Source organism: Ovis canadensis, chromosome X (assembly GCF_042477335.2).
Source record: "Ovis canadensis isolate MfBH-ARS-UI-01 breed Bighorn chromosome X, ARS-UI_OviCan_v2, whole genome shotgun sequence".
Taxonomy (NCBI): domain Eukaryota; kingdom Metazoa; phylum Chordata; class Mammalia; order Artiodactyla; family Bovidae; genus Ovis; species Ovis canadensis.
In genome coordinates, this window is record NC_091727.1 from 106,435,758 (window position 1) to 106,450,344 (window position 14,587).

Sequence of the window (14,587 nt, forward strand, 5' to 3'; positions counted from 1 at the left end):
CTCTAGTATCTGACTCTAGCAGCCAGAGCCATCAGAGGTCCCTACAGGGATACAAGTCTGTTATCAAGATCAACAAATTTACAGAATATTCCTGGTCCAGCTTTGGCCAGGCAGCCATTTGACTGATGATACTTCAGGGCCCACTAGTTTCTAGAGTTAGCACTTGCTGTTGTAAGAAAAAGAAACCAACACATTAAAAATTTATCAATTAGAACTTATTCATACAGGGGACGAGAGTGCAGACGGCACATAAAATGAAGCTTCGTCTTGTTCTTTTTTAGCGGAGGATGAAGTAACTTTCTGAACAAGGTAAGGCTCCATGAGGAAAAAAAATTTTTAATTCATAACTCTAAAAAAAAAAAAATAACCCAGGGAATTCCCTGGCGGTCCAGTGGTTAAGACTCTGCACTTCCACTGCAGAGGTCAAGGGTTCAATGCCTGGTGGAAGAACTAAGATCCCGCGTGTTGTGTTGTGCAGTACGGCAAAAAAATTTGGTATGAACACCTTTAAAAAAAAAGGGTTGTAGATCTTACTTCAACCTTCAGCATAAATGGCAAGTCTGAGATAGTCAATATATTCCAAACTCTAGTAGGAAAAAAAAGATGTCCTTGTTAAAATAGAGTAGCCACTAATTGTAATTAAGAAAACAGCCAGACTTTTGCTATTAAATACAATATTGGGAAAACATTCCTTTCTAACTAGCAGAAAAATCAAGATTTAAATAATCTTGGGAAAACTAAGTCTGATGACAAACCAAATTTTATGTTTGCCACCAATGAAAATGAATTCCATTATGTTCTTGAATTTATTTTCTGAAGCAAGTTAAATTCTCCAACAGCTTTGATTTTGCAAATAATGTCAAAGAGGCAAAATACAAGTAACTGCAACATATAAAATTACCCTTCAATAGCAATGCTTTCATAATTGGAGTCAGAGGCTTAAAATCATTATTTACTAAAAAAGATACTGTAAGCCACAATTTTTCTTTCAATTACACTTTTACAAAGGAACAAAAAAATAGAAAAAAAAAAAAAAAAACAAACAGAAATTGGTCCTAAGAGTGCTACTCATGCCCAAGTTAGTTAGCAAACTCACTGAGGTTAATCTGCATATCCCAAACAATTGCACAGCATTTCCTGGCTTTTAGCCAATGGAAGACGTAACTTCTCATAGCCAAAAAATAAAAATAAAAGAACCTACTAAATTTAATTGATTACACAGATTGATAACCAGTACGACTTTTCCTTCTTCCAATCATATAAGAGATAAAGACAACAATTATAAGGAAGCCCAAGGCCACACCCACTGCAACAGGAATAAGAAAGTTGAGGTCAGAGTCAGCAGAACATTCTTCAGCTGTCAGAAAAGAGACAGAAAGCAAGGAAAGGAAATTAGTAAGGAATGCAATTAAGCAGAAACAAGCAAACAAGAAACAAGCATTTTGAATGTGTACATAGGTTAGTCTTTTAGAGCATTATCCCATCTATTTTTACTATATCCACCCAAATATTAACATTTCCAACTAACCAATCCTCCTGTATCTCACTGTCACTTCATCTTTATTCACACCTAATTCCTCAGTACAAAAACTGTTAAGGGGACAACAGGAAAGAGTCTGAAACAAAGAATTGTGCTTAGGCAAAACCAATACAGTATTATAAAGTAAAATAAAGAAAAAATAAAAATTAAAAAAATAATAATAAATTTAAAAAAAAAAGAATTGTGTTTGCCTATTATGGGAAGACTTTATGCTGAATTGTCTAATAGCACCACAGGAAAAAAGAATAAAACCACCACCTGTGTATTTCCCCACTCCCTTCCTACCTTGCCATAACTGTCGTGAAAATATAAAAATTCTGAATGAGTAATAAAATTCAAGTTAAAAAGGATTTATGATCAAGAAAATGCAATATAATGTTTTTCATACAAGCATTAGGTAACTATCAGGTTATATTATTTTTTGCTGAGCAGTGGCCTGGAATAAAAGCAGAATCCAGTGGACACCACTGGACCACCAGGAAGGCTGTGTGCACGTGCAGTAGATTGAGCTCTGGATTGAGTGGATTGAGACAGAACTGAGTTTAAATCTTGACTCCTTCAAGCACTAGCTAAAGGACCTTGGTCAAGTAATTTAAACTGAGCTTCACTTTCCTCATCTATAAAAGGGGGATAATACCTACATTATAAGGTATCTGAGGATTAAAAACAATTATATTTCTAAAATATCTGATACACATCAGAAGGTCAACAAGTGTTTACTCCCTTCTCTTTTCCTCCCATGTTTGTGATCCCATCCAAGGAGATTTTAGGCTTTGAAAATAGCAAACAGATCAAAATAGGAGGCATTCAAAAAGCTAACATTACCTTCAAAAATATTTAAGCAAAGTTGGTGTCATATATCATTTACTGGAAGTAATTAGCACAGAAACTCAAAGTGTCCAATGCTAATCTCATAGTTTCAAGTTTAAACCAGTTTTACTATTGAGTGATTAGATTTCATTGGGATTCTTTTAAATAAAAATGGTAATAATGCTTTTGTTGTCCACTAGATATATAACCTCAGTGAAGGCACTTCTCCTGTAAAAATTACGGGGTATAGAGTAAATAGTCTTTAAGGTCCTTTATAAATCTCATGTACATAACAAATGTGGTATTTGGTGTGATTTATGATCGAACAATAACTTGCTTTTTTACTCTAATTTTAATTTTTTTCTCCTCTTGCATTTTTGTCATGCATAAAAAGTTGCTACTGTTCTGAATATATAATATGAATTTCAGCAATGACAATAGCTTTTATTAAAAGGATTTACTGTATTTTACTGAAAGCTTTGAGACTGATAGCTGAGTGCCAAAATACTGATTAGTGAGTTATAAAAATTCTGAACAAGTCAAGATATACGTAGAATGAATTAATAAAATAATCACTTCAATGTGAAATTCTCAAGCTTCCTTTTTACTTGTCTATACATTCAGTATCTGTGCTGCACTTCTAACATGGAGCATGCTTCGATAGGGGCTGATTCTCTGGCTCATTTTAACGCCAACAGCTTCTCTCTACACTCCCATCTATGCTCTGCCCCACAGGGGATGTCTTGGAAAAACTAAGAGCCTAGTTGCTATGCCTCACTGCCTGCCTTTTGAGATTGCTGTTAGCTTACATTTCATAAGTACCAGTCTGATGATAACACTAAATAGATTTTAATGCTCCAGAGATCAACAAGATGAGGTAGAGAAACACAACACAATCTCTCCCAATTAGTTCATAGAATATTTCTATCTTTCAGTGCTAATTGGGCATCCAAGGAAGAGAAAAACACTTAAAAGAAAAAAAAAGGTAAGTGGTCAAACATATTTGAATCTTTTCAGTCTATACTGGTGAAAAAGAAACATTTTTTTAAAAAAGCTCTTAATTCTGAAGCCAGTTTAAGCTCTGTTGTGGTCTCTTGGGTCTGTTTTATACCTAGGGGAAAATCACAAGCCTAAGATACTGACTTCAGCTTCAAAGAAGTCAGCAAAAGTCACATAAAATGCTGATACTCCTGAGGACATTCAACTGAAAACCAAGTTTAAGCATATGATGGGCATTTATGCCACATCAACATTTATTTAATTAACTATATGCAAAGTGATGAGTTTAAATCAGGATAGTTCTTATACACTGAAAACAGAACACCAGTAGTGAAACAATATTTATTAATTCCATGAAGAGACAACCACACATTCAACCTCCATAATGGCCACGTTACTAAGTTTCAGGCATCTTAGGTTAGAATCCAAATTTGGCCAAGGCTTCTTAAGATAGACCTTGACTCACTGCACACCCATGTTCTTTTCAACAAATTTGTCTTCAGGACCAGTTAACACGACGCTTTTTCAATTTTAAGCTGTTCTATTTACAGTTTTTACTAATAAAGAATGATCTCAATATGCTGGGACTGATTTAAGACTTAAAGTTTTGCTATCTTCACAAAATATTTCAAAACTGAAAAGAAAATCTTGTTATGCGCATGTATTTTTATACAATCAATCAGAAAGCAGGTTTCTAAAATTGCTCATATCCAGCATGATGGCGCTTGAGACCAATAAAGTAAGCCAGCAACACTAGAATAAGCACTCCTGCCAAGGCTGCTCCCACCGCTATGGGCACAAGGAAGTTGTCGTCATCTGCACTGCAGTCTTGAGCTAGATGTGGAGAAAGGACAATTGAGAACAAAAACAGTGACAACATTTCTAATGTGTACACTTTAAGTTAAAATGACAGTTCTTCCCAACACACACATTCGTTTTTCACACCCAGACAACAAATCACTAGCACTCATTACCAGCAGATGAGATGTCCCACGAAAGTGATTTTCCAAATAACCAAAACGTTTAAGTACCGCCTCCCTCCTACGAATGCAGTCATTTTGGATGAAAGACATAAAACGGTCACCTACTTCCCAGATTTCTTAAATGGAAGATAATGGATAAATATATTTAGCCTTGATGATCAAGCTGTGAGCTTTCAGAAGCAAACCGTTATGAAGTTGAAGAAGCATAGTGCCAGGTGCCCCACAGATTGGGAAGCAATAATGAAATGAGCCAAATAACCAACTATACAAAGCAGATAGAAGACTCAATGCAGAGCAATACGCGGTCACTTAGTAGTAAGGAAAGGTATCAACCGGCCCGGATTAAATAACTGTTAGCCTCAAGATTTCAGTCTGGTATAGGAGTCAGACAAGAGAATCAGTGGTTGCAATTTCAAAATGTGCTATAACAGGGACAGGGAACACACAAAGTGTCATCGAATTTACTCAGCCTTGTTACCCAAGACACAGTTTGAAAAAGGTGACACTAGAGCTGAGATATTAAGAATGAATAAGAATTAGCTGTGCATGTAACGGGTGAAGGGCAGTCCAGGTATAGAAAATAGCACAGACAAAAATATGGACCTATGGATGGTAACAAAACACAGGGCTTTGGGTAAAATGTAAGGAGGCTGGCATAGCTAAAACAATGGATTAAGAAATCCTCTTGGAAAAGAGGTGGAAACAGGATGTTAGGACCAGCTTACAAAGGCATTGTATGCTCTAGGTAGTCTGGCCTTATACTGATAGAAAAAAATTTTTTTGCAGAATTTTAAGCAGGATATTTGTTTCAGAAGTTATGGGAGATGGAAGGCTGGAGGTATTGTTAGGAAGCAACTCTACTGCTAGAAGTTAGATGACCAATAATTCAATCCTGAACTCAGTAATGTGCAGACGTAGAAGGGATAGACTATAGAGATCCAATGAGAAGACAGAATTGACCAAATGGATGTAGGCAGTGTGGTAGGAGATAACAATGGCTTCCAATTCCATGCTTTGGTGATTAGGTAGATGCTGGTGCCATTCATGGTGATAAGGAATACAGAGGAATAATATGCATTTCAGTTTTATAGGTATTTATTTTTGTGAGGGTTAGTTTTTTAATTTTTAAAATCTGTGTATTAGGAGAGGGTAGAGGGATTTGTGGAAGAGGGAGACATTCAAGCTTCAGATACCTGCGTCTTAACCAAGTGGTTGATGTACTTAAGTGATAGGTCAAACCAGGGACAGAGGTATTTCTCAGCAAGGGCAGATAAAATAAGAGGGTCAGGGACAAAACCCTTTGAAGAATAAAGGAGTAGGGAAAAGTAGGAAAGGTAGGTAGAAAATGGTGCCTCAGAAGCCAAGGAAAGAAAGTTTCCATTATCATGAGAGAATAGTGTCAATTATTAGAGATGCCTGAGAAATGCCCACTGGTTGAAGCAATACAGAGGGTGGTGGCTAGGAGTCATATTGTTGCAGGTTTAAGAGTGAGTGGGAAGTGATTGGTTGGGAGATCAAGAACTTGGGATGGGGAACACAGTATTTGTTATGAGAAGTTTAGAGGGACAAAAAAAGGTAGACAGAAGAGGGACACTGGGTCAAGAAAAGATATCTTCAGGGTGCGAGGGACTTAAGTGGTTACATGATCAAGGAAAAAGCCATGAGTTTTTTACAGGTTGAAGATGCCTCCTGGGAGGCAGGAGAATTCCAATTCTAGAAGCACTGACCAGAAGGAAAGCTACTGAGACTCCAGAAGAAAGGAACAGCGTAGACGGTGGTATGTTTGCAGAGATAGGAAGCAGCTGGTATGCTGAGCCACAACTTCTATTTTCCATTTCTTTGCCTCTTCCTGCCCTAATTCTCCTCGCCTGCAATTTACCAGGGATTGATAAATCAGATAATTATGCTTATTACAACTGTGCCCAAAAGAATGAATAGCTGCAAGGCAAATCTGTATTTTCATGTAGGAAATGTGCCAGCCTTTCACTAGTCTCTGGAGCAACAACTGGGAGCAATATGCAGTCCTAGAGTTTATGGACTTTGTGACATCAGCTTTGGCTGCCAGCTCAATGATCTTTTTCACTTGCTTCTTGGTTTTGTTAACAATCAGGATAGCTGAGATTGTCAGATGTGACTTTTGTGGATTTATGGTGTTAAGATCACCCAGTGAGTCCTCCCCTTCAATTTCCCAAATTACCAGCCAGCATATAGACAGCTGGGCGACATGTACCATAAAAGTATTATGCCTTGGATTTTATATAACTTGGTTTTTAAAAAATTCATTAGTAGATTAATTTCTCATTCTGGAAACAAATTCAAAGTCCTCTCTTTCCCAAATTGGGTATTTGACCCAATTTGAAACGACTGAAACGACTTTAATAAATACTGCCAATAAGGCTTTCATGTAAGACAAATATTCTTAGATCAAAAAGGCAATTCCACTAATACAAAGATTTTTCTAGATGCTGTCATTTACCTAAAATGCTCTCAATTAGTATGTGAAGTGTTAATTTATAATAACCATTGATTTTATGAATTCAACCTGCAAAAATTCTTCAGGAAAGATATTTTGGTAAACAGAAATTTTAATAAAATCACAACTTGAAAAACCTTCTGTAAGTCATTCTGACCTGCTCTATCTGCCTAATGTACACTTGAGATCATACTGAAAATATTTCTGGAGAATGGAAAAGTGGAAGAGTTTAATAATCACAGAAGCAGTGAAGAATTTTAGAAGTAAAATTTCATGGCCATTGAAATCTCAAGGAAAATGTTCATGGAGATTTTAAAAATGCTGTTTATCTTCAATTTTATGTTAGCTCAGAAATTTGTCAGATACACTTTTCAGGGTGAGGGTTGAAAAGTCAAGATGTACATTTATAATAAAATAGAAAACAAACACCTCTTTAAAACCAATGAGTTCAATTTCTCTTTAGAAGAATCAGAATTAAGAGGCACATTTTTATGTGACATTTATCACATACCTTTTAGATCTACAGTCAAACTGCTTGAAGTTTATTACACGGATCTGAAAAGATACTTGAAGCTACTCACTCTATACTAGTTTCAAAAATATGATAATTATTGATGCAGAAAATTAGGTACTAGGATAAAAGATCGGAAAAGGCAATGGCACCCCACTCCAGTACTCTTGCCTGGAAAATCCCATGGACGGAGGACCTTGTAGGCTGCAGTCCATGGGGTCGCTAAGAGTTGGATACGACTGAGCAACTTCCCTTTCACTTTTCACTTTCATGCACTGGAGAAGGAAATGGCAACCCACTCCAGTGCTCTTGCCTGGAGAATCCCAGAGACGGGGGAGCCTGGTGGGCTGCCATCAATGGGGTCGCACAGAGTCGGACACGACTAAAGTGACTTAGCAGTAGCAGGATAAAAAATCAGGAGATAAGTAGGAGAAAGATGAGCCTAAGACAATGTAATATTATCTACTTAAACAGAAATAAAAATGCTATAATCCTAAAAATATCTTGATTCTTTTAAGAATTCCTCCTAAAAAAATGCAATACTTCCGATGGTATGTTTTACACTTGATGAAAATGTTTTTTATCCCTAACAAGTAGCTTATCAGGTTTCTTCTAAAAATACTCAGATGTGGGAATTCCCTGGTGGTCCAGTGGCTAAGACTCTGTGCTCCCGATACAGGGGGGCTGGGTTCGATCCCTGGTCAGGGAACTAGTTCCCACATGCCACAACTAAGACTCTATGCAGCCAAATAAATAAAAATAAATATTTTTTAAAAAATAAAAAAAATAAAAATACTCAGATGTATATTTTTCTTCACTGAAATGAAAAATTTCACTCAAAGAAATACAAGTAACAAGACTTGAAAACCCTCAACCCCCAGATGAAAAAACTGAGAGACCCCAGTTGAGTAGCTTGACCAAAGGCACATGGTAGCTAGTAGAGTTAAGAGCTGTGATGATTAACTGGCAGTCACAGGCTTAACTGGGTAATCCAGAGGAAAGCCAGCCGGGTTGCTAAATGGTTGTGTGTGACACACTAAGGTAGACTGGGAAGTCATCTAAAAATTGGAAGTTTCATGCATTTTAAGGTGATCTGAGAGAAAGATTACATACAATCCTGTTTTGGCTTGGATTAATAGCTTGGTTTGTGTGGCTGCAATGTACAGATATTAAATATCAGCCTCAATTTAGGTGTTGAGAAAAGTATACAGAGATACTCTGTTGCTTTTATAGTAAAATATTCTAAATCATTGGTTTCCTAACTGGCTACACATTAGATTCAACTGGGGAGCTTACACACACACATACATCCCATACACATCTCATCCCCGACCTGATTTTTACTCTGTAGCCACTCCAACATCAGTAAGGACCTATACACACACACACACACACACCACTCTCCCAGACAGTAATACACAGAACATTCTGGAAATAATTTAGTTCTAGCCATTTTTGAAGTTTTTCCTTTTGGAAGAAATTGCCATTACATAGTATACAAAATCTAGACTTTAGCCAACAGGAAAGAAATGTGAGCAAATTTCCTTAAGAAATAAAAGAATCTTTATTGTTTGTTTTAGAAGCAATATGTTGAGCAAGTGGACAGTCAAATAACCGAAGAGAAATACCATACATCAACTAGTGGTTTAAACATTTGAGGAAAAAAACATGAAAAGCATTTACATGGACCAGATTCTTTATACAAATGCTAACCCATGAGAAACACCCAGAAACCAAATAGAGTGTTAGACCATCAGGATGTAAACCCAGTAAAACAAAACTACAAAAGGTACAAAGAACACGTGGCCATACGAATAATAGTGTGAGTAATAGCATATAAACTGGCCCATGTAAAATACGAAAATAGTCAATTAAGTCAGATTCTCTATAAAACAGTGCTAATTAGAGGTATTTTAATATGAATCAGGCATATAATCTCAAGGTAGAAACTTCTAGAAACATTAACAGCATTAAGCCAGTGCCACTTGCTTGTGCTTCCAATTTTTATTTTTTAAAAAAGCTGCTTTGACTCTTAAGAAATATCTAAGGCTCATACTCTTGGAAGCGTTGTCCATTCCTATAAGGGTAACAATCTTACACTAAAACATTATTTAAATAAAGATTTTTTTAAAAAATCAGATTTATATTTAGCCTTTAAAAAGTGCCTTAAGCTGGCAAAGCAGCTCCAAGTAGCTTTTTAGAGAGGGGCTCTAGACATTAGGTGGTGCAGGTGAAATGGAGTTTGGTGCCTCTCCCCAGAGTATAAAACTTAACAAAAAGTACGTGAATTGATGATGCTACCGTTATGAACAATAGTAACATAAGCTTTGATTAGCACTGAACTATTTAAGTACGAAAGCCACATTAGTAAATGTAGCCATCAATGTAAGCTGGAAAGGAAGAACAGCTTTTTCGTCAACGAAGAGGAGACCAAGATTTTTGGGTTAGGTCCAAGCTCTTTTTCTAGGACATACTGGCATTTCTTCTTTAAGGAAAAGCAAAGAATAAAACAAACTACCACCAACACGGAGACTCAAAGACTAAAGAGAAATCTACATAAATCTAGTGACATTAATATTAGCACTGTGAGTAGGGGCCAATTTATGGGTACAAAGAACTAACACCCCAAATTGGCACTGCCTAGCAATTATCTCTAAAGCATCTAGAAAATGGATTGAAATGCCCAGGTGGAATAGTCTTTTATCTTACCATGTAAAAGCCTGAATTACTCAGTTGCTTTTTTTTTTAAAGAAAGGACTCAACGGTTAAGATTAACACCTATTCTAAATTTTTAAAAGCTTCTGTATCTTTTGTCACTACAGCCATATTAAGTACAAGTGTACTCAAAAGGCATTAGAAAAGCATGCATTGCTAAGGACATAATACTATTAGACCCTGTTCACATCTACTGGCATATCTCTCATAGTCAAATATGCAGCAATGCCAAAGCAGCTAAGTTAACCTGCAAACAAAATCACTAAGAAATGCAAAATGAGCAAGTACAAATCCACCACAGAATGTGTTGTCTCAATTTGACTACATACGAGGGTGGGGAGGGGGTTAAGCTCTTTTTCCTAAACTGTGTATTTCTAATCAGAATGTCTCAAGTGACAACAACGAAATACTAATTCAAGACAATGTAAAACAGAATCTATAATCCATGCGATTTTGCACATTTGGGGGGGGGGGAGGTGCTATAAAAATGTTTTAAATTCCTTAGTTGGAAAAGCCAAAATCATGTGATTAATTTATAGTTGATCATTTTAGGGGTGTTTTTTTAACTATTTGAGTTTGAAATCCCCCAATACCACCTGTTTTAAGATCAGCACTGTAAACTATATATACCTTAAGTTGAACAGTATTGCATGTTGGAATTTGTACTTGCTTTTATTATCATGTAGATTAGTGTTACAGAGTCTGATATCCAGCATAACTTTTTCTTCTGCCAATTAGGTAAGCAATCACTATAACGATAATCAAGCCTGAAAGACCAGCACCAACTATAATTGGTATTAGAATGGTGTCATCATCCAGCGAACACTCTTGGGCTGTAGGTGAGAAAAAGTGTGTAACAAAGAATGAGTATAATAAAAAAGAAATGATGTTCCAAAAGTAAAAGATGTTCATTAAAAAGTCAGAAAATGCTCTTAAAAGATCAACTTTAAGTAATTAAGACAGGTCTATTTTTATGATAAAGCTACATAAATTATGGATTGTTCTAGAATCAAAATCCTCAAACTTATTTGTCCTTTCATTCATGTATGTTTGTATGTATTAGATAGATATGCATGTATACTCATTTATGTAAAACACATACATGTGTCTATATTTCTTTGTTTATATATTCCAAGTGCTTTCCAAAATAGGAGTATTACTTTATCAGAAATGAAGGGAGCCAATCTAGCCAGATTTCTACATAGCCAGTTTAGACTCTTCGTGGCAGAGTGATGTCTTTAGGGAAACTGGCAGATCAGGAAGGTTTCATCACGGGATCAGAAGAGCCACACTATAGCCTGTGAACCAAATCTGGCCCAAAGGCTAAAAAATGCCTTTTGAACATTTTAAAATGATTGGGGGGAGACAAAAGCAAAAGATGATGATTTTATGATTCATGTGAATTACATGAAATTCAAGTTTCTGGTATCCACAAGGCAAGTTTTACTGGAAATCAGCCACGTTCACTTGTTTACTGCCTGTGGCTCTTTTTCACGCCACAACAGCAGAGCTCAACAGTTGTGACAGAGACCATATGGCCTCCAAAGCTGAAACACTGTCTGAGCCTTTACCAAAAAAAGCCTGCAGATTCTCAACTTTAAGGAAACGCTTCTAGTGGCTGCTACAGTCAAGAAACTGAGACCTCTGACTAATTTGAGTGCGTTTACCAATTTATCAATCTAGTCAGGGCTCACAGGGGCTATCTTTTCCATTTCTAGAGAGCAGTCTGATTCAGTAAAATCCATCAACACTCTTACTTTACTCCTCCTACACAGTCAAGTATTATCAGTCAAGAACCTAGCTCCACAAGTAGATTACACATTCAGTATCTTTGGGTGATATTTTTAATTCTATGTATATGAAAACCAAAGCGGCAAATAAGAGAAAAAATACAGCTCATCTGTATTTTAGCTGACTAGATTAACAGGCTTGAGCTGACTGCACACTGCAAATAATCTGAAGTTCAACACAAATCTGGACTTAAAACTTGAAGGTAATAATGTAGGGGAGGAGCTTGATAAAGACTCAAAAGTAAAACGATGAAAGGATCAAAATAATTGAGAAGGAAATGGTAACCCACTCCTGTATTCTAGCAGGGAAAATCCCACGGACAGAGGAGCCTGGTGGGCTACAGTTCACGGGGTCGCAGAGAGCCAGACACGACTGAGTGACTGAGCGCACAAGCAAAATCTGACCAAGGGGAACATGAATTCTTGGGACTATGTTTTAATTGTGATCAACCCCTCTAATCACAAGAATGGTAGCGTCACGAGCCTAATTTATTCTGGCCTAACCAAGGCCAGCTAGGTGTTCAGCACTACTGCAAAACCGCTGAGCAGCTCATAGCATATGCACTTTCAGATGCAGCATCCATATTTCTTTCTAAACCACTGAATTCATTGTTGAAAAGGATGTGGATGACTGGTGTGGCTCTGCTTGGCAGAGCTGTGATCCACAAATCATCCATTTTATGTAATCGGGTTTAAAAGACGAGTCAATTAAGGAATTTTATGTACTTTTCCCTCTTCATGCAGATTTTAATCTCATAATGCCAAATGCATCTTTGATAATCGTATAAACACAGTGTAATGAGCCGTTCACAAAGCTTTCACTAAAAATCTGTTAAATACCACCATTAGCCCTGTGTAGACCTTCAAAAAGCCTCATTCACACTGGCACATGCTTTTAAAACTCTCCAGATCATTCTAGCTGGCCAAAACATAGGCCACATCTGAGACTTTCCTACCGCAATCTTTTGTCTTAATAAAATGAGACCAAACTGCTTTAATTCGAGTATGAAAATGTTTCCAGCGAGAAGATGGCCCCAAGAAGACAGTCAAGATGCTCAAAAACTGCTGCTCCCCAGTGCCACCCTTCCCACAAATGACAACCCATGGAGGAGTGTCTGCATCTTATGTTCAGTTCAGTCGCTCAGTCGTGTCTGACTCTTTGCGACCCCACGAATCGCAGCACGCCAGGTTTCCCTGACCATCACCAACTCCCGGAGTTCACTCAAACTCATGTCCATCGAGTCGGTGATGCCATCCAGCCATCTCATCCTCTGTCGTCCCCTTCTCCTCCTGCCCCCAATCCCTCCCAGCATCAGAGTCTTTTCCAGTGAGTCAACTCTTTGCTGAGGTGGCCAAGTGAGGTGGCTCACTTAAAGGACCTATCAGTTTTTAGCCTTAAGAACTTTGCTGCAAATGATTTTGAGATTACAAAACACACTTAATTTGAGCAAAATGATTAGCTAATACAGTCATACCACTTTCTCAGGGCTATAAGAGTCGAGAGGTGAATTCCTATTTCTCTATTCCAGGGCTTAAATTTCCACGACTCAAAAGAAAAGCCACCTAGCAGTCAACCTATGAGCATAAATTATTAATAAAACTTGCTTGATTCTTACCAGTAGAATACTTTCCTTCTGTCACACTGAAAGGCTGAACCCTTAGATCAAAGGTATTTATCTGAAATGCTCCAGACACGGAAACGGTCTGCTCTTTGTTGCACATGTAAGAACTTCCCAGGGGAGCATCCCAGTAGCTGAGATTGGTATTTGAAATGCTGTAAACTTTAAAGGAAAAAAAAATGTCAGTAACTTCTTATCCTGTCAATATTTTTTAAAAAGGGAGGAGGGGGAAGACAATCCTGAGGAATTTTCTGTGAAATACAGGAGAGCTCAGGGTACAGGGTCTGCCCACAAAAAGCCATTCTTAAGATCACTAACTAGGTTCCCTATCTCTTTGGATGTTGCAACAGTCTAAAACCCAGTCACACTCTTTAACTATTACTTACTATGCTTTGAAAATACAAGATCTTGCAAAAGATGAAACCGGTTCTAAGTTATGGTCAAAGCCCAATTTTAACACAGAATCTTCTGTTCCATTAAATAACGCACTTGTCATTAAATTATCTTGTTATTTGGTAACAAGATAAGTATGGTTTGTATTCTTTCAGTGAAACCTATACTCCTCCCCACCTCCCAGGCCAATGTTTTGCTTACCAGAGCCATTAACCAAAATCATGCTGACATTCACCTCCTTCAGATAGAATCGGTTTTCATTTTTCTGTGTGAAAAAAAGCATCCAGTTAGTCAATGCATCACAGCTGTTTACAGACACAGTTAACATCTATGGAAGGAGAGCAATCTAATACTATTACCCAGAAGATCCAACCATGGATTAGACCTGGCCCAGGAGCACAAATTGCAAATAAGTCAAGAGACTCAAAATGTGACTGATACCCTTTTACCTCTTCATTTTTGTTTCCAGCTTTGGGACCAGAGATGATGTGCTCACCTGGTTCCCAGACACTCAGCAATTCACTCCCTCCATTCTGATCTTTCTGTCACTTTCCAAGCCCTTACCACCTCTAGCCTGGATCACAACAGCCTCTTCACAGGGCTCCCTGCCTTTCTGCCTGTCCAGCTCTGTTTTTCCTCCAATGCTATTTTCTTTCTGAAGCATTAAGCTGATCAGAGGATCCTTCCAATTACTTCACCGCTTAGTATGTACAAGGTAACACATCTAAGTGTTCCAGGGAGCCAGCAAAATGGA

General features: G+C 37.4%; 1 protein-coding gene across 3 annotated transcripts in view; it reads right to left on the reverse strand.

Moving 5' to 3' along the window:
* The window catches only part of LAMP2 (lysosomal associated membrane protein 2), a 47,558-nt gene that overhangs the window by 10,364 nt on the left and 22,607 nt on the right, over positions 1 to 14,587 (reverse strand). Inside the window, exons 7-9 of one of the 3 annotated variants that reach the window (XM_070292055.1) lie at positions 14,035 to 14,098; positions 13,438 to 13,602; positions 3,678 to 4,183 (exon numbers count right to left, since the gene is read on the reverse strand). In XM_070292055.1, coding sequence (XP_070148156.1) covers positions 4,044 to 4,183; positions 13,438 to 13,602; positions 14,035 to 14,098 — 369 coding nt within the window. In that variant the 3' untranslated portion in view covers positions 3,678 to 4,043. Of the gene's footprint in view, positions 1 to 3,677; positions 4,184 to 8,856; positions 10,865 to 13,437; positions 13,603 to 14,034; positions 14,099 to 14,587 lie in introns of those variants that run through there. The other 2 variants (XM_070292056.1, XM_070292057.1) reach the window with 2 other exon arrangements.